Source organism: Thunnus albacares, chromosome 17 (assembly GCF_914725855.1).
Source record: "Thunnus albacares chromosome 17, fThuAlb1.1, whole genome shotgun sequence".
Lineage (NCBI taxonomy): Eukaryota > Metazoa > Chordata > Actinopteri > Scombriformes > Scombridae > Thunnus > Thunnus albacares.
Window position 1 is genome coordinate 6,910,876 of NC_058122.1, and position 19,935 is coordinate 6,930,810.

Sequence of the window (19,935 nt, forward strand, 5' to 3'; positions counted from 1 at the left end):
AACTTAACAACTGTAATAAGACACAGCAGGCCTGTAAAGGTTTAAGATACCAGGCATTTATAGAGTTTGGAAGATGGTGTCTTTTTTCCTTGCCTCTCAAAAAATAAGCAGCCGAGCAAAAATTTGATGAATGGATTAAACCATTTGTTTTTGCTGCAATCATTAGCAAATTACCAGCTAACTATCTAACCACCAACAGTAGTAACAAAGAATTACTTCATCTTTTTTCTTCCTTATCCTTTATTTAAATGTGACAAAAGTGTGTCATAAAATCATTACTACATCATTAGCTAACTAAATTAGTTTGTGGGGTTACAGGTTACTTTAAAAAAAAGCCCAGCTCACAACTACCACATCCACTGTGTAGTATTTTCTCATTGTGAGGAAACCGGTCTTGGATGCAGAGCTTCAGGTAACGTTAGCAGCTCTGTCCTGCTTCTCATTGTGTTTGGTCAAACACCAGACTGATTTAAAATTTTTCCTTTACAAACTTAACAAAATTAAAAAGTCACCAGAAGTCTGGATTTTTAACCAATGAGTGGAGCTAACGTTAGCTTAACTATCAAAAATCTGATCAAATCTGCCAGCGACAGTTGTCATTTTAGCCAGCAAATTCAACAATTGCTGATTAGAAATGAGAAAGCTGCTTTTGTCTGAAATCAAGGACCAATTGTTTTAAAAATGTCTAATATTTATGAGAGGCAAATCTGCCTCTGTTATTGTTGAAAACTGCATATATACCATGCAAGAATGGGTTTTAGATTGTTGGTTGGACAAAACAAGACATCTGAAGATGTCAGTCTGGCCTCTTGGAAATTGTGACAGGTCCTTTTTACTATTTGACATATTATAGACCAAATGATCATTAATCATGTAACAATCATTAAATTGAGAAAATAATATTACAATAATTGTTAGTTGCAGCCAAAGCATCCTTTTCTCACATTTATATTTATATTATGAGAACATCTTCCAGATGTTATAATATCTGCACATACATTTGTTCTGTATATGCATATAATGCACATTTTATACCTAAAGCACAACTGCAAGCACATATGTTGTTCTTTCCATTTCACTGCCCTTATGCATGATCTTTTGTTAGAACCTGTCATTTGGTTCAGTTGTTTGTTTGTATGCTATGCTGGTTTTCCTATTTTTTTTTCTTGATAGTTATTGTTTTGGTGGTGAGTTCATTCTCCGCCTCTGCACCCGCTATCTCCACTTAAAAAAGCACCTATTTCTGTCTTTTCCTGTCTCATATTGTAGTTCTGTCCTCGCACTCACTGTTTGATGACTATTCTGTGATCACAGTAATTGCAATACAAATGTAAATATAATTGATTTGGAACACCTGCTTTGATTTGAAGGAGGATGGTGTGACTAAGAGGTTCACAGGAATTTTAATATTAGTCATTTTAGGGTAGTATACAGGCTACTGCTGATTACAGGGATGAAACCTGTGACATTTTGACCAATGTCACTCTGTCCATGACCCAGTGTGTTCTTTTACACTACTGTATCACTAGTTTTCTTCACCTGATGCTGGTGATTTCACATGACATCACCATTAAAAGGATATATTGCACATCTGTCTTCTTTCTCTGTCTCTCCTTCTCTCTCCCTTCAATCCCCCCTCAAACAGTGAACTTGAGTGACTTCTGTAACAAGCAGTATTTCTCTTCTTTCTCTGTGGTCCCTGGTCGGCGTTATCAGAGCCTCCTTGCCGCACACTGCGTAGCAACAAGCCATCACATGACCACAACTCCCTCCTCTCCCCTCCCCTCCCCCCCCCAGGGCTGTAGATGGCAACTAAATTTCTTCAGGTTTTTGTTCCTGAAATAAAGTGCTCAAGTCTTTTCATGCTGTTACAAAACTTTAGATATGTATACAGTAAAAGAAAACAGGGCTGATGCACGCTCCACTTTTTTAAACAAAAAAATAAAATTAAAAACTGTGAATACTTGATATTTTTTAATTTAAGGTGGTGCAACAACACCTCTATTTTCTTCCACCTTCCACTCTCTTTAACCCCCTCCCTGAATGATCCCTTTCATTTCACCCAACATATCCCATGCAGTGATTTATTTACCTTTATCATTTCTATCTCTGGTCATCTCATTAATTCCCTGCTCTCTGCATGCTGTGGCAGTAAACAAGCCAATCTTCCCCCTCTGCCTCTTTCGTTCTCCGTCCTTTCTCTTTGAAGCACTTTAGCTTTTTCACTTTCTTATTCTTTTGTTTTGCTCCAATCCCTCCTTCATGCCTCAGATATATCACCTACACCTCTTTTTGACTTTGTAAATCATGGCTACATTTGTGAAGTCTCATATGAAGGGGCAGTTTGGTTTGATCAATATTAATAGTCCACGTCCCTCCTGCTGTTAAGTAGAGGGAGGAGTATGAACATGCAGAGGATGAAGGCTCCTATTTGTCTGGCTTTGTTCAAGCATTGGCAGCCTCTATGTCATCTGCTCACGCTTACACACCCAGCGCACAATACTCATGTGGTCTGTTTATGTGTGTGTGTGTGTGTGTGTGTGTGTGTGTGTGTGTGTGTGTAATGGTGAAAAAACTGGGTCATGTTTACCTTGCTCCTGTGTGGGTGATGAGCACCACTGGGAACGCTTTCAACCTGCATCTCATTTTTCCTTGTTTTGTTTTCCAGTTGCTTTCTTCTTCTCTCCCTGAAAAAAAGAACATTTGCTTCCCCTCATCTTGCTTTCATATTGTGATCACAGGCTAACACTCCTATCTCTCTGTACATCTCCTTCCTTGCCGCAGTCTCTGCACCTCCATCCCTCTCTCCAGCCCTCAGCAACAGCCAGTACAACCCAGATTTACTGAGTGCAATGGAGTGCATCTCTCCCTCCCACCTCCCTCTTGATCTTGAATGACCATCGAACGAGGAATGGGCCCCAAGCAACTGCTCTGAAATTTGGACTCTGCATCAGCAGCATTGCATTGTAGGCTTGCTGGATTTGTAGAGTAAATACACGCCAGTTAGTGTCTACATGTTTACACATAGCTCTAAATACTGACATGCAAGCTGTACAGGAAAATTCAAGGCCAAGAACTGAGTGTTTTTGTGTGTTTACAGCCAGGCTCCATTGATTTCCTGCAGCACTGAGAATCCATTAACCAAGAATAGTCCTGCTGCTCGGTTTGCCTTTGTTTTTGTCTCTGTGTCTTTCCCTTTAGTCTGCAGAAGCAGTTATTGAAGTGATGAAAGCCAGTGAAACCATGTTGAACCTCACACACTGAGTATACATGCACACACACTCACTGAGATGATTGGTATCACTGCTGCGTCAGTACCAGTTTGTCCCAGGGAAAAAAGGTTTAAGGTTAGAGTCCAACGCCAGGATATAATTGATCCAGTTTAGAAAGTGTGAAATGACACAATAGCAGTTATCTGACTGGCGCATTAAATCCAACCTATTGGCATATGTGATCAATATCCATAAAGCTAGTTATAGATTTGATCGATCAGGACATCCTGTGGGCAGTTAAAATAATGAAAACATATAGATGAGATGGTGCTTCCTCAGTTTTGTGAACTTATGGTAATATTTTAGATGTGAATATGAAATGGAGCTACGTGCTGTATACATTTCTTCATTGGATAGCAGAGACACATGCTCAATTAGGTGGTATTAGCTCCAGATGGGCAGGAGGGCGACTGAAAAAGCCAGGTGGGATTGGCGGCTGGCAATACTCCAACAGCCAATCAACTGTCAGCTGTCTGCTGGTGGGATGGGAGCTCTGAGTCTTCTTTCTTTTCTCTGATCATGTTAACAGTGAAGACCTTATTTTTTAAAAACCTCCACAATTTAGAATGTAGACAAATATGAATACATTTTTCGAATATGAAGAGATAATGCGTTCACAAATTGCCACAAATGTCACAATACTTCTCGCATTTTCAAGATGCAGATTTGCCAAAATTTACATGAACAAATAGGCTATAGATTAAAAACACAAAGTAGTAGATGGTTTCAAGTTCAATATTCAGACATTTGATGAGGTTGATCCTCAATAACTTCAGTTTCAGTTTTCATCAGATGAGTTGTGCAGTGCAGGACAAGGCTGATAGCCTGGCATTTTGCACAACTTGACCTTGACAGAAGACAAGAAGTGACGAGCTGAGGTTAGGGATTATCTCCAAAGTGCATGCAAAATGGCCAAGAGAGCTTTTTAAATGTTGTCAATAGCTTCAGACCAACTTCAGACCAACTATACGGTCATACTGGCACAATTTTTGTTTTAAACTCAATTTCGACTTTGGTCTTTATTTAAGATAGGGCTCAAATACAAATCATGTTTTATTATTTGATTAATAATAATAATAGTAAACTGTGTGTGTCCATCTACATCTGTGAGAACAGCATGGGGTTTGAAGAAGAGAGATTTGTACAAGTGAAGCCGCAGTGTGATCTGTTTTTAATGTTTTTACATTCAGTTGAAATTCTTCTGTCTAACCAGCATGGTCTGTTTTTTCAACAAAGGATTATTGTCTAATATTAGTAATTTTGTTCATTTTTATTAGTAGTTTTGTGTCATAAAATCTCCTCAGTTGCTGAATAAATTATTCTCATCCAAATATGAAGTAGACACTGTCTATTTCTATAAACGTGTTGCTGTCTCCTTCTCTACCCTTCTGTCTCTGTGCATCTTCACTTCACTGTGTTGATCCCATCTCAGTCAGCTCACGTCTTTGCACTGCAAGTGTCAGTGAAGGTGTGAGTGTGTGTGTGTGTGTGTGAGTAGGGGTGGTGCATCCTGCTCACATGTGAACCCATGTGACTGGGGCTGAAAGGGGAGAGAGGGGAAACTAACCGTTCTCTTCATCTGACAGTGCAGATGAGATGGTGTTGTTTGCATTTTGTTTGTTCTCTGCTCTTTGTTGTTTTTATTTGTATTTATTTATGCCTCTCACTGCCTTGGAAACCAGAGCACATTGTGACGCACACATTTGAAAAGCCTTCTGGAACACTTAAACCTACCACAAATATATGAGCAACAATGACAGGCTTTGAATAAGCCAATTACATTTGCAGAGATACGGGAAGCTATTGATGACATCCCCTCTTGGAAAGCTGCTGGCCCCGATGGCTTTCCCCTAGAACTATACAAAGTATTCAAAGACATTCTCTCTCCACTCATCAAAAAACTCATCAAAAAACTGTCTGAATCAACACAGACAGCTGCCATTTCCTTAATACCAAAGCCAGATAAAAACCCAGAGGAACCTTCCTCATACAGATTTAGTTTGCAGTGTGTGGAAAATAAAATATTGGCCAAGCTTTTAGCTAAGAGATTAGACCCTATCATACCCACCATCACTGGCCCTGATCAAACAGGATTTGTGCAAGGTTGTCATTCCTTATTGGGGGTCATTCAATATGCTAAAAACAAACTTCTACATTCTATGGTGGTCTCTTTAGATGCTGAGAAAGCGTTCGACCGAATCGAATGGAAATACATTTTTAATGTTTTGAGGTGTTTCCCTCTGGCCAATGTATTTATAAATTGGGTGAAATTACTTTGTACTTTTCCACAAGCAATGGTTATAGCTAATGGTTTCACATCACCCTGGTTCACTCTTGGGCGTGGCACTTGTCAAGGTTGTCCACTGTCCCCACTTGTTTTCCATTGCCATTGAACCACTGAAGACACCCATATGTGAACAGTATTAACAGTGGGAAAAGGGAGCATATAATATCGTGTATCCAGATGATATACTGCTATTTCTCTGCTACCCTAAACAATCAATTCCAGCTGTGCTAGAAACAATCAATGTGAATTTACTCTCTGGCTATAAGATCAATGTGGGTAAATCTACAGCTCTACCACTGGGAGGTGGCAGAGAACGAAATAACAGCATAACATCTCCATTTAATTTGTCCAACAATGGCTTTAAATATCTGGGGATCCATATCTCCTACCAAAAGGAGGATCCATCTGGGTAAGATGAATTTGTCTCCTCTTTTTAAAAAGGTTAAATTGGATTTACTTAGATGGTTGTCTCTTCCAATTTCCTGGCTGGGACAGATTGCTGTTATTAAAATGAATATACTCCCTAGAATTTTGTATCCTATGCAAATGACATCTAATACCATCCAAAATAGCTTTTTTAAAGATCTGCATAGGATCGTGCCTAAGTTTATTTGGAAAAATTGACCTCCTAAAATGAGATTGGAGAAACTCCAACTACCAGTGGTAAATGGACGTCTTGCAGTACCAAACTTTTAATATTATCATTGGTCAATACAATTGAAAAACATATCAGAATAGGTGGCTCAAGACCCTAAATCAATATGGTTAGACCTTGAATCGCAAGGATGTAGCTTGCTCTCATTATCAAGTGTATCTTCTATTTTCAAGTTGGCGGAGGACTAAACCGGAGTCTCTGGTCTCTGGTACACATGCTCTGTGGGTGCCCTTCAGCTCTGGCAAACCAATCATTACTAGTTGACGTAAAACACAGCATTACCGGTGTGCCAGTGCAAGAATGTCGGCATAGACGCCAGATTAAAAACTCCAATATACTGCGAAACAGGGAGATTGATAGACTTAATCATCATTGTGTGAACTCATTTGGCAAGGTCTTGAATAACAGATGTTCATTTATATGTAAAAGTCCCGCACTCCAGCTTTAAATAATCTTAAACAATTACCAGTTATTAGGGACAACTTTATTGTGAGTAACATTCTTAGTACATGGAATAGTGTAAAGAAGGTATTTACTATCACCAGAAGATACTCTTTTTATTGTTGATAATCCCAACTATTCCTTCTTGTGTTGACCCTGGTTTTAAAGAGTGGAACACATTTTGAATCCATGTGATAAATGATTTCTATGAAGGTGGATTTATGAAATCATTGAACTACACTTTTTCAGATTTTACAATTTTTAAAAAATTCAGTACCACAATATAAAGAAGGTCATGGCCCAGAGCAGAGTGAGGCACTCATTCATCCAGTCTGCCTGCAGAAGACGAAAAAAAAATTAGCTACATTTACCATAAACTGTTCTCTTTAAGTAATATTAGTACTCTCAGTAGCAGGCAATCATGGGAACAGGATCTTAAATATTCAATCACTGATCACCAATGGAAAACAATCATGTTAAACAGCAAAAGAGTATCAATTACAAATCCCAGGAAATTCAGTTTAAGATCATACATAAATTACAAACCACCCCATATTGCAGTTGGCTTTAATGTTCTACAACCTCTCCCATTGGAAAAGCTCACACATGTTCATGACATGAATGGGTTTTTCTCTGTCTGGAGCCCTGTTATAGATTTTATTGGAGAGGACTATGCTGAAATCATATTAAAAAGTTTTGCAACTCTGGGATCCAAGTGATCCTCAAAGGGTGAAGTCCACATGTTCATTAACATTTCATTGTTATTGTAGTTATATATAAGGATGGAGGATGATGTTGTTTACATCTAGTATTTGTGTTATGTACCATTCTTTTTTTGAGAGTAACATTAAGTGTGCAACCTGTGACTGAAAATAAAATGATTGAATGAATGAATGAAAAGCCTTCTGGTTAAATTGTGCTACGTGTGGCGTGAGTATTCTAACAAAATTAAGGGTCTCTTGAATACAAAAAGCTAGCTCAATTCACTGCTTAATGGTGTGTGAATTAGATACAGTGATATAATGTGCAGCATGAATGTGTGTGGAGTCCACAGGCAGATTTGAAGTGACTCAGTGTGGTAGTGACTGCTATTAAGCAACCCAAACATAATTAACTGAGGTCATGGAAAAGTGGAGGGGTTTTCAGGGAAAAGCTAATGTTTCTGCAATATTGTTTTCTGGCTCCAACATCCATTTTTTATGATTCTCATCTCTATCGTTTCTTTTCTCCCTTGCTTGCTGTTGTTCCACCCCACTCTCCCCACATTTCTTATCTTGGCTGAGAGGAGGCAGACAGGGATGAATGACTGAGGAAATTGAATTCTCTTTATCGCGGTTGTGCTCCTGCATTGAGCCGTGCATTTGCACGTCTGCTTCTCTTGCACATATACATGCAGCTGTGCACAGATACTGTAGCCAAACACAACTCTGCTTGCAATATCCTCTCGTGTACATTTCAATTCAATTCAATTCAGTTCAATTCAAAGGGGCTTTATTGGCATGAAGGTGTCAAGATCAATGTTGCTAAAGCATCAAAGTACAATTTGTCCAAATATTTGGACAATACACAATAACTGTAATATGAACATAAACACAACATTAAGATTGATATATATTAATTATATATGTATATATACAGCAGTGGTGAATGAAGTTTTCAAATTCTTTGCTTAAGTAAAAGTACCAATACAACAATGTAAAAATACTCCATTACAAGTGAAAGTCCTGCATGACAAATCCTACTTAAGTACCACATATTTTGTTTTCTTTTGGTTGCCATGATTTTTTGTGTCATCCTTTTTTGATTGCCAGTTTGTGGTCACTGAGCCTGTACTTGGTTGGAATCTGTCTCTGCTTTGTATCTCTGACAGCAGAGAGATATTCTGCCAATTCATAATCTCTTTTTAGGGCCAGATAGCATTTTAATCTACTTTGGTTTCTTCTTTCCAATGTTCTATTTTTCTCTACAGTTGTCGTACAAGCAACAGGAAAAGTCTGATCCTGACCACCACCTCTCCTACGCTGCCACGCCCACACTCCCCTCTGCCTCTCCCTGGACACCTCGGTACGTACAGTAATACATCACACCTCAGCTATGAGCTTGGCTTTTTCCATTTGTTGGTGCCAGGGAAGTTAAATTATTAATCACTTGGACTCCCAACTTGTGCATTAAAGAAAGAAAGAGTTGAGAAGTTTCAACTCTTGTGGGACCTGAGCACATTTATCTGATGTCTTAAAGTTGCCTTGTAATGATCAATATATATTTTTTAAACCATTGGATTGTGAATAATCATTTTCCTGACTTTTGTCAAATGTATATTTTTCTGGCCCATCTGTTTTCCTTCAGAATAACAACCAGTTTAAAATGTTAACGTGTTTATCAGGTTATTTTTACTGGAATGGACTGAATAATCAAAATCTCACCAGTTAAAGAAATAGTTTCATATTCTGGGACATACAATAGGGTTAGACAAGAAGATTGATACCACTCTCATGTCTGTATGATGTTGAAGATACAGTCAGTAAAGTTTAGTGAGTAAGTAGTAAGTAAAGTTGATTTAATATAGCACCTTTCACAGAGCAAGGATGCAAAGTGTTTTGCAAGAGTAAAATTGTTTAAGAAATAAGACTATAAAAATAGTATAAGATATAATAAAAGAAACAAAGCAGCTGGTTAGCTTAACTTAGCATAACGACTGGAAACGGGGGAAAAAGCCAGCCTGGTTCTGTCAAATGGTAACAAAATCTGTTAACATATTAACATACTATATCTTGTTTGTTTAATCTGTATAAAAATGAAGTTTAAAAATGACTTATTGTGGTCTTACAGGGTCAGCAATCAGCGTAGTCTCCAGGATGTTTCTGCGTCCAGCCAAGAAATAGTCAACTCTGTAAAATCACAACGTGTCATCTTTACACTTTGGTATTTTTAGGCTAGCCGTTCAATTCCTATACTGTAGTTAACTCAATACTGCTGGATATAAAATAGAGTTGGTGCAAATAGTTGGCTCTTTCTTAAGTGTCTTTAGTTAAAGCATTCCATTGACTCATTTTTGAGCTGGTTTTGAAAATGACCAGGACTTGAGTAAGGTGCTCATAGGTGGGTTGCCTCCTACTTTCTGATCCCAAAACTGTGGAGACTGATAGAAGAAGAGGTTATGTAGATTGTGCAGTTTTTTTTACTTTGACTGCTCCCTTAAATTTACTGATTGAATTCATTCATCTATGAAGAAGCCTCAAATCAAATTTCACACCCACATTATTGTCCACAGAACAAGGCAGGATGAATGAAAAGTGCAGACTATAACGCATTTATCAGTCTAAAAATCAATGATAGGCCTTAATGATTTGGGAAAGAAAATCTAAATCAATTTCACACTTTGAACTTATCCCCTCAAACCTTACCCAATGATTATGAATAGTCACGTTGCCCTATTGAACCACAGACTCAGACGAGTTGGCCTTAGTGCTACACTTTTCAGGGAAAAGAGGAAAACATGGTAAGAAATTGTAAACTGTCTTTGGTTTTCCTGTGCTCATAATTAGAATAAAATGGCTTGATTACTGTATGTCACACCACTATCTTCCTCTCTTGTGTCTCATTCTGTGTACCTGTGTTATTGTCCCACCAGGAAGCAGCCCTCTGGACAGCCCACGAAACTTCTCCCCCAGCAACCCGGCGCACTTCTCGTTTGCCTCCTCCAGAAGGTCACTACTTTATGGCACTACATATATTGAGTGTGATTACACATATTTACTTTCGCTTATGCCTGTGCTAGAGATGTGACAGGGACAGAAAGTGAGACAGAAGAGGTAAGACACAGTCAAAAGTCAAGTCAGCATGAGACAAAGGGAGGGGAGGAGCTGGAAGAAGTGAGCATCAGAGAACAGAAGAAGTTTGCATCTGTTGTTGTGCGAGATCTCGCACATCCTGGGGAGCAGGGAGCCTCTCGCTGCACTCGCAGATTCTCGCAGCGTAACAGGCTGACTCATGTATGACAGGGCCAAGCCATTACATTGGCAGTTCCACTGTGTTTATTCACGCTACTCTAGTGAGGAGGCAAGAGGGTCGTGTGTGTCGGTGTGTGTATGGCCATGAATGTGTGAATCTGTTCACATTAATGTGTTTTTACATGTGAGTTTATATTAGAAGGTTTAATATAATATATATTAATTATGTTTGTGCATTCATACACTGTATTAAAGTATGTGTCCACATACTATTGTGTATGTTTGGTCAGGGCCTGTTTTTTGTGGTTCAGGCTAAAACCTCTCAATTCCAATTAAGTGGAATCTTAATGCTGCAGCATACAATAGTGTACAATAGTATACTTCAAACTTCACAGCAACAGTTTGGGTGAGGTTGTTTTCTGTTTCAAAATGACAATACACCCGCGCACAAAGCCAAGCCCATTAAGAAATGGTGTTGCCAGTTTGGTGCGGAAGACCTTGACTGGCCTGTACAGAGCCCTGGCCTCTAGCCTATCCAACACCTTTGAGATGAACTGGAACAGTGACTGTGAGCCAGATCTTATCACCGAACATCAGTGGTCACTAATGTTGTTGCAGCTGAATGGGAGCGAATCCCTGCTGCCGGGTTCAGAAATTTTGTGGAAATCCTGAAAGGAAAAGAGTGGAAGCTGTTATGGCAGCAGATCAATACATTCGTAAATGGGAGTAATTTTCAAGTCAATATAGAAAATAGTGGACGTACACAAATGGACCATGATGTTTATGTATGTCAGAACACTGTTTGTGTATTGTTGCTTACTTATAAATCCTTATTTGAAAAGAAAATTGGAATGTGAATGATTTATGATTTTTTTATTTTAGGAATTGTTCTAAAAAAAAGTGAGATCTTCTGGGTAATGTTAAAAATAACAAGAAGAAAAAATTATATTATGTTGCTGAAGCCCTAAGATTGTATTTAAGAGAAGCCAAATTGAGTGTAATAGTGTAAGCTTTAAAAGAATGGTCTGGTCGCAGTATTAACAAGAGCGAGGCTTCGCTCTCAAGCCTTCCATAGGCAGAGATGTATGTGAAGAGGGCCAATTAGATTTACCTCTTCTAAGTCAGACACTGTACTGGGACTGGAGGCTCTGGGAGCCTGGTGCTCCTGTAAATCCTCTGTCCTCATTTATCAGATCTGTCTGCCTGCCTGTCACTGTGCGATTGAGGCACACAGAGGCACAATGAATCTGAGTCCCTTTGCTGTCCTCACTAAGGAAGGCTCCCGGTACAAACCTGATGTGATATAAGTCACTGACCCTCTGAATATTTTTTTATATATATATATATTTTTTTTTTGTGCCACTGAAATTGAGATGGGTCCAAGTAGCATGTGAGATTAGGTTGTCAGGGTTTTGTCTTACAGGCACATTTATTATTTCACAGGCAGCAAAAATAGCCATAGGTGGGGTATAGTGATTCATTTCAGCTCAATAAAATATTTTTTAGTCTGTGGAATATTAAAAACAGAAACGCAATACAGCCAAGCTAATATGATCTGGATATTATAGGAAAATGAATGAATGTATAGTATATACTAACATATTATGGTTACATATTTTCTTCTCTGCAGAGCGGATGGGCGCCGCTGGTCTTTAGCATCTTTGCCCTCTTCTGGGTATGGTACTAACACTCCCAGCTCAACAGTAAGTAACTTAATTTCCTTCTCATCACCTAAATCAGTTAATCCCAAGCAGGGCACCCCAGAGTAATAATATAGTTAGCTAAAAGTAAACGGCTAAACAATAATAAGCTAAAAGTAACAAATAAACAGTTGGAAAAGTTGAAATAGTTAACGAAAATAACAAACAGTTGCAATTGTTAGCTTAAAGAGAGTTGATGAGTAAACACGTGAAATATAGTTAGTGAAAAGTAATGGCTAAATGATAGCAACAACTAGCTAAAATATAACAAATAGTTAGCTAAAAGTAATGGATAAATGGTTGAAACATCCATTGGCAGCCACTCTAATTGGTAGTAGTACAAATGCAAACTTGACCAAAGCAACCTAAACAATTACAATTTAACTGTATAAAAATATATTGTAACTACCTCTAATTTTATATAATTAATAGTGTTAAATAACATACAGGTTATAATTAATTCCATGGTGACTGGTGGTGTCAGGAACCACTGACATAAATAACTGAAACTGGCACAGATGTAAGCTCTAGAGCCTGCTTTTGCATCTTTTGACAGATTCTGACCATGCTAAGACTCAATTTTATTTATTTATTGTTTAGAGTTCATACAAAGCTTCATCATCAGTCTTCAAATCATTCACTTAAAACACACAATACATTTCAACGTTGTCCATCTCCACCATGGTCTCCACTTCTCTGTAGTGCCTTTTAGTGTGTCTTGTTGCGTAACAGTAACGTCAGAGGCCTGGTTCCTACTCTCCATCTGGCTGTAGATGGAGGGTTAGATGGATGGATGGAGGAGTAGAGGAGGGGAAAATGATGAGTGCCAGGCCAGTGGGATGAGAGGGATATGAGAAACGTGGCATAAAGAGGAGACGCTGCTATGAGATAGATCACACTTTGTTCCACAGTAATTTCACCATGGCCTAAATATATCCAGATACTATCATTAGAAACAGGATATTTCATTGAAATTAATGCTTAGACTTTTATGCTTTTATGAATCAGGCTGAGCTGTGGTGCCCAGTGCTTCCTTCAACTCCCTGAACAGATAACTTTCTGCTCCTGAATTTCCTGTTTCGTTTAAAGTAATAATCTAAAACATTTTCAAATTCTATCACTGAATGACACCATGGTTTCATGTATGTTGAATTTACCAGCAAAACCTTCACTTGCGAACAAATCTCACAGATTCTTACCTTAATGCCTTAATACCTCATTAATCATTTTGTTGCTGTGAGTCTGTGCACTAAATATGAGACTGCTAAGTAGACAGTTAGCTTAGCACAAAGACTGGAAACAGCTAACCGGGCCCATAACCCCCTGTAAAACTGTAAGGTGTTGTTTTTACACTCTAACAAATGAGATTAGTTAGCTTGTCAAGCTAAGCCAATCAGCTGCCAGCTTTATATGTACTGTACAACCATGAGGGTGGCCTCAATCTTCTTATTTAACTCTCAGCAAAAAAAAGTGAATAAGCGTATTCCCCAAAATGTATTCTTTCAATTGTAACCACACTAAAGTCGCCTCTGCTTGACCTTCTGAAACTGAGCACAGGCCATACTGTGAACATGGGAGACATGTCACCCTCATTTTTCATTTCTAAAATCTATCCTAACAATGTCCTCTGTTCAGCTGTCATAATCCAGGTGAACTATGAGTTTAAAGATAAATCCCTCATCCAAAATCCAAGGAATAGATGTCACAGTCCTGGTGATGCTTTCAGGGAAAAACGGTGCAAAAACACTAAAAAATATGCTAACAAAGCATCTAACAGATCAGCACTTCCTGATACACTTTCTTACCAAGAAAGTGGATAGAGATATTGATAGGCAGAACAACTTAAATACAGTGCAGAGCCTTGACATGCATGAAACAGACAAGGAAAAATGGAGTTTCCATCCACCCTTTTAAGTCTGACTGTTTTCAATTAGTCTGTCACCTGTGATGGATCAGTGATCGATCTCTCAGTTAGCAAAGTGAGTGAGGAGGTCCAGGTGTCATTGCTTTGATGAAGGCAAATTAGGTGATGAGATTTGGTGTGTGTGTATGTGTGTGTGTGTGTGTGTGAGAGAGAGAGAGAGAGAGAGTGTGTGTGTGTGTGTGTGTGTGTGAGAGAGAGAGAGAGAGAGTGTGTGTGTGTGTGTTGTATTTTGGGGAAGTCCACAAGAAATGACAACTGTAGTGTACAAAATACTGTGATAATTAACTCTCAGAGATGATGTAATATATTAGTTGCTTCACTTATCATCTTACAGTCAGAGGCAGATAAATAAGGGGGACAGTTGCTGTTATAAGCAGTTGGTCATATTTTGTTCTCATGAATTTTCTGGCACTTTCTCTTTCTGATCCTTCCAACTTTCACTTCAACCACTCTAATATTCTTGTTTCTCCTCCTCTCCCCGTCCTCGTCTGCTTCCTCTTCCTCCTCCACCCTGTGCTCTCACCTCCCCTCCTCTTCCTCTTCCTCCTCTATCGCTACGTTTACCAGTCGTCAAGCTCCTCTCAGGAGCGGCTGCACCAGCTGCCCTTTCAGCCCACCATGGATGAGCTCCACTTCTTATCCAAGCACTTTGGCAGCACTGAGAGCATCACAGATGATGATGGGGGCCGCTGCTCTCCCCACATGCGCCCACGCTCCCGCAGTCTCAGGTCAGCAGCAGCACCCATGAGATTAAACAGCAGCTTCAGCTGCCCAAAAACACTATCCTCTTTTAAAGCAGATTTACAGGGGTTGCCCCTGGTTGATCTTGTTATTGCTTTTATATAACCTCCTGTTGAAATTTCCTTTTAATGATGTTCTCGATTTCATTTTCTATGTCATTCTCTTTTTATTTTAAAGTAATAACTTTCTTTGTATTGTTTTTTTAAGCATTTATCTAATCTTAAGCGATTTCAGACGTGTTCTTTACTGAACCTAATATATAGAACTGATTTCAGTCCAGTGTTTTGGGTGGAAAAGCCAAAATCATTTTGACTGTTCCATTTCTGTCTCTTTTACCTTCCAGCCCAGGACGCTCCTCCTCCTGCTATGATAATGAGATAGTCATGATGAACCATGTGTACAAGGAGCGCTTTCCAAAGGTGGGACACACACACACACACACACACACACACACACACACACACACACACGCACACACACACACACACACAAAGCTGCTTCATGATAGATATCATTGTATGTCATAAAAATGTGCAAGTCTACAGAGCATTAAATCAATCTTTCAATCCACAAAAATTAATCTAATCCCATAAACTATTACGGCTAATCCCATAAAGTCAGAACTGAAAAGGGAAATGATTTATGATTAAATATGTTCAGAGATTTGTGTAAATGATGGTTTGATATCATGCATCTAAAATAGGTATGGGAGCTGCTAAACCATAGCAAACAAGATTACATGACACTGCGACACCTTTCACCCTGTCGGAGAAAATATTACGTTTATTCACGGCATTTATAAAAGCCACAGCTATGAACAGTGAAACAAAAGTGATTTCTTCTTTTCCTCATTTTTCTCCCTTTCACTCTCTTGGCGGGCTGAGGTTGGTATCAAAAGGAAATGGCCTGAAAGCTTCTACAGTGATAAAAATCTAGCCTTAGGAAATTGGGCACTATATTTTGGAGTTCATCCGAGGTAAAAGCTCTTTGGGCTTGTTCTGACACAAGTCAAATGGAAAAGAATTACATTCAATGGAAGTGTAAACCAGCACAGCCACACTGTCTGGGTCATGAATTAAATAACTTTCTGAACTTTCTGTCTCATAATTCTGAGTCTTTGAAAGAAATTCAATCTTTTCTAAACCTAATCTCTGCAACTGCACTCTATTCTCATATTCTCACCATTTTCTCCTGCACATCTTTTCTCTTTGACCTTACATATTGGTCCTGTCATCTCATGCCATCAGGCCACAGCACAGATGGAGGAGAGGCTGGCTGAGTTCATCCAGGCTTACTCTCCTGAAAATGTTCTTCCTCTGGCTGACGGAGTCCTCAGCTTCATCCACCACCAGATCGCAGAGTTGGCCAGAGACTGCCTGACCAAAGCCTGCGAGGGCCTCATCACGTCTGTCTACTTCTTTGAGCTGCAGGAGAATCTGGAGAAGCTGCTTCATAATGTGAGTGAAAAAGCTGTTTTCAGCCGAAAAAGCTCTGATAAAAAACTATTTACACGACCTGCCCAGCACCAAACAGCAGACAGACAAAGTTAGCGACTAGCTAGTGAACATAGTTGAACATAGTTGAACATAGTTGGCAAAGCTAAAGAGCTCAAATATATGATATATTGTATGTGATGTATATGATATGATTGATGATAAAATATGTCAAAGTCAAATATGTTTGAATTAAAAACTTTGCTAATTTTATTATTATTTAGGCAAAGTTCTTTTCAAAGTTTTGAAAAATATGATTATATCTCAAAGTAAGGTATTGAAACTGCATCATTCAGGTATTGATATGGAAACTCAGGTATCCACAAGTAAGAAAAAATGTGTAATGATACCCAGCCCTAATTTGCATAACACTATAGTTTTGGTTTTAATTTCATTTGTAAAGAGCATGTGTTAGACGACAACTATAAAATGAATCATAACCAAAGCAGACACAGAGACAAATACATTTATCTTCTGCTAGTTTGGATATGAAGCCGTGGAAGGTTATTGATGGATAGATTCAGCTCAAACCTTCTAATTTCATTCAAATGTTTGATGCCTTTGGTGAGAGATAAGATTGAAACAGCTGCAGTAAATTGAGGCTAATTGTGTTTGTGATTTGCCAGAGCAGATAACGGGTATCAGGGAGTTTCATCAACAACGCCATTTTGACGGCTTGATGAGATCGCTGTGATTTCTCTTGGTAGCCTGATTTTAGTTTGATTGTATCTGCTGTGATCAGATATTCTTTTATCTCACAGCTTTCTGAATGCTTGTTCAGCCTTTGTCACTTTGCCTTTCTGTTTCTCTTTGAACTGACCGAATGTGTCAGTATGGTAGTGCTCTGTCTGTGTATTACTTTTGTATGGCTTTTATAATAATGTTATCATATTCTTCATGTATTATCTCTCTACCTCTCTGTCTGCATGTATGTGTCCCTCTCTGCCAGGCCTGGGAGCGTTCAGAGAGCTCTGAAGTAGCCTTCGTCACAGAGTTGGTGAAGAAGCTCCTCATCATCATTTCTCGACCTGCCAGGCTTCTGGAGTGTCTTGTAAGATAACACAAATAAACAGTCTTTATCCATCATTAACAAAACTCTGCTGGGATGTTCACAATCCTCATCCAGCCCCACTTTCATCACAAATCATTTCACAGTTCATGTCCCACTTGTGACTTAAGACAAATTGATTTTCTTTAAATAAACATGAGAACAGATACTGATTTGTTAGCCCATTATAAACATTTAAGCACTCCGATGTATTACACAGCAGGGGGAGAAAATCAAAACAAGCAAACACTAAACTCTTAAGTATAAAAAGCTGGTCCAGTCTGTCTAGATGGTGAAGACATTTGCATTTAGATTAAATTTTGCTCTGCCACAGTACTACTAATACCAGGCAGCGGGCCCCTGCTGCTCAGCTGCCTTCTAGTCGGACTCAGACAGACTGTGACCATCGTGTCATTTAAAGCTGGAGGATGCCTACGTTTGTGTGTATGTGTGTGTGTGTGTGTCTGTGTGTGTGTGTGTGTGTGTGTGTGTGTGTCTGGGTAACCCAGTGTGACTGTGTTTCATAACTGTGTATCAATCTTGTGTCCCCCTCGATGAGTCATGCCACACTGACGCAGTTTTTTTGATTATGACCGACAGCTGAAACAGTGACACGGAGAATTGATTCATCAATCTAATTCCACCCTCATTTTCTGCATGTCACTGCATTTGGATTACAGTGTGTCGTTATCCATTGCACATTTTTTTTGACATTGTTACCAGGTTTGGCTCAGCAGCCAGTGCTCCCCAAATTGCATCAGTGGTACGATGGATATAACCCTCCTCTGCAATACAACATGTCGGGTTCAATCCCAAGTGGCGTTGTCTTCCAGAAACAATTCCTGGAACAACTGCTAGGGTCAGTCAGGGTGATTCTACAGGGATATAGTCACCTGGAGATGAATGTGTTGACACTTTGCTTTCCAGGAGTTTAACCCTGAGGAGTTCTACCATCTGCTGGAGGCAGCGGAGGACCACGCCAAGGAGGGTCATTTGATGAAAACTGACATTCCTCGTTACATCATCAGCCAGCTTGGACTGACCAGAGACCCTATTGAAGGTGAGAGACAGAAACTATGTGCAACACACAGATTTAACTATCTGGAAAATAAATTAACTTTCAGCTGATTTACATGTGTTTGTCATCAGAGATGGTAAACCTCGATAGTTATGACAGCGAGGGACCGCTAACACCTGAAACTGATGACTCGACAGAGGTGAGATTCAAGATCATCTGCAATCTGGTCATTTCTCCAGTGCTCCTCACATTCATCCGCCCTTTTCCTTCCTTTGACAGCATGAGCTCCTTGTTGCTCTCATTGGAAATGTCTGCTTCATCTGCTAATGACTTGGCATACATGCTTTTATCCATTTAATTTAGCTACAATATGCTGAAGCACAAAAACAGGATACCCCTCTCCTTGAATCTGTGAGCCATCCTTCTAACATTAGGCATGCCTCCAACTTCCAAAATTAAGCTAAGTAGATAAACATAGAGGAGAGGGAGGGGGTACAGAGCAGAACAGAAGCTGCTTTACACTTATCAGTACAGACGATTTGAATCTAAACAGCCTCTCCCTGCTGAGATGTGTATCACCAAAGATAGAGTGAATTGTTTTCGCACCTGTTAAGAGATTAAGTTATTAATGTATGCATAAGCAATTTTGTTTGTCTTTGATCATGTTTAATCACTGTATTGTGATCTTTGATTCATAGGGTAAGATCAGAGCAATCAAACCACCAGGGGAAGCAGACTTCCAGACCATCAAGCTGATCAGTAACGGAGCATACGGGTGAGTGCAGCATTAGGACGTCCTGTTTACTCCACTAATGACCATGTGTTGACATGCAAGTGACTCATTTTTACATCTGTTAGTGAGGCATGGACACTAATAGATTTTACAAGCAACACAGAGGCCAGAAAGTGAAAATAATGTGTGCCTCTGTTTGTACCAGCGCTGTGTATCTGGTCCGCCACCTGGAGACACGTCAGCGTTTTGCCATGAAGAAGATTAACAAACAGAACCTGATCCTGAGGAACCAGATCCAGCAGGCCTTTGTGGAGAGAGACATCCTTACCTTTGCAGAGAATCCCTTCGTCGTCTCCATGTTCTGTTCCTTTGAAACCCGTCGGCACCTCTGCATGGTCATGGAGTACGTTGAAGGTGAGAATATGGATATAAATCCATACTACATACTAGTTCTAAACAAGTTTTGAGTCTGTAGTGTATTCAAACTGGAAAAGTGCCAACATTAGGTATAACCAAACTAGAACATATGCATACAATCAATCTAAATACTAAAAAAAAAAAAAAAAAAAAAAAAAAAAGATTTTTGTGTGTGCTGTTGACACACACTATTCTCCCACAGTGCAATGCACAATTGAAATGGAGGAGCCAATCAAAGAGTGTTTTAATTAATTGT

The 19,935-nt window shown here is 39.2% G+C and overlaps 1 protein-coding gene across 2 annotated transcripts in view; it reads left to right on the forward strand.

Annotated features, from left to right (window-relative positions):
- LOC122967122 (microtubule-associated serine/threonine-protein kinase 1-like) overlaps positions 1 to 19,935 on the forward strand; it is a 50,699-nt gene that overhangs the window by 20,484 nt on the left and 10,280 nt on the right. For both annotated transcript variants that reach the window (XM_044331585.1, XM_044331586.1), the window contains 11 exons: positions 8,625 to 8,719; positions 10,287 to 10,362; positions 12,236 to 12,308; positions 14,797 to 14,957; positions 15,314 to 15,389; positions 16,218 to 16,427; positions 17,413 to 17,514; positions 18,439 to 18,571; positions 18,661 to 18,728; positions 19,228 to 19,304; positions 19,468 to 19,676. In XM_044331585.1, the coding sequence (XP_044187520.1) occupies positions 8,625 to 8,719; positions 10,287 to 10,362; positions 12,236 to 12,308; positions 14,797 to 14,957; positions 15,314 to 15,389; positions 16,218 to 16,427; positions 17,413 to 17,514; positions 18,439 to 18,571; positions 18,661 to 18,728; positions 19,228 to 19,304; positions 19,468 to 19,676 (1,280 nt within the window). The remainder of the gene's footprint in view (positions 1 to 8,624; positions 8,720 to 10,286; positions 10,363 to 12,235; positions 12,309 to 14,796; positions 14,958 to 15,313; positions 15,390 to 16,217; positions 16,428 to 17,412; positions 17,515 to 18,438; positions 18,572 to 18,660; positions 18,729 to 19,227; positions 19,305 to 19,467; positions 19,677 to 19,935) is intronic.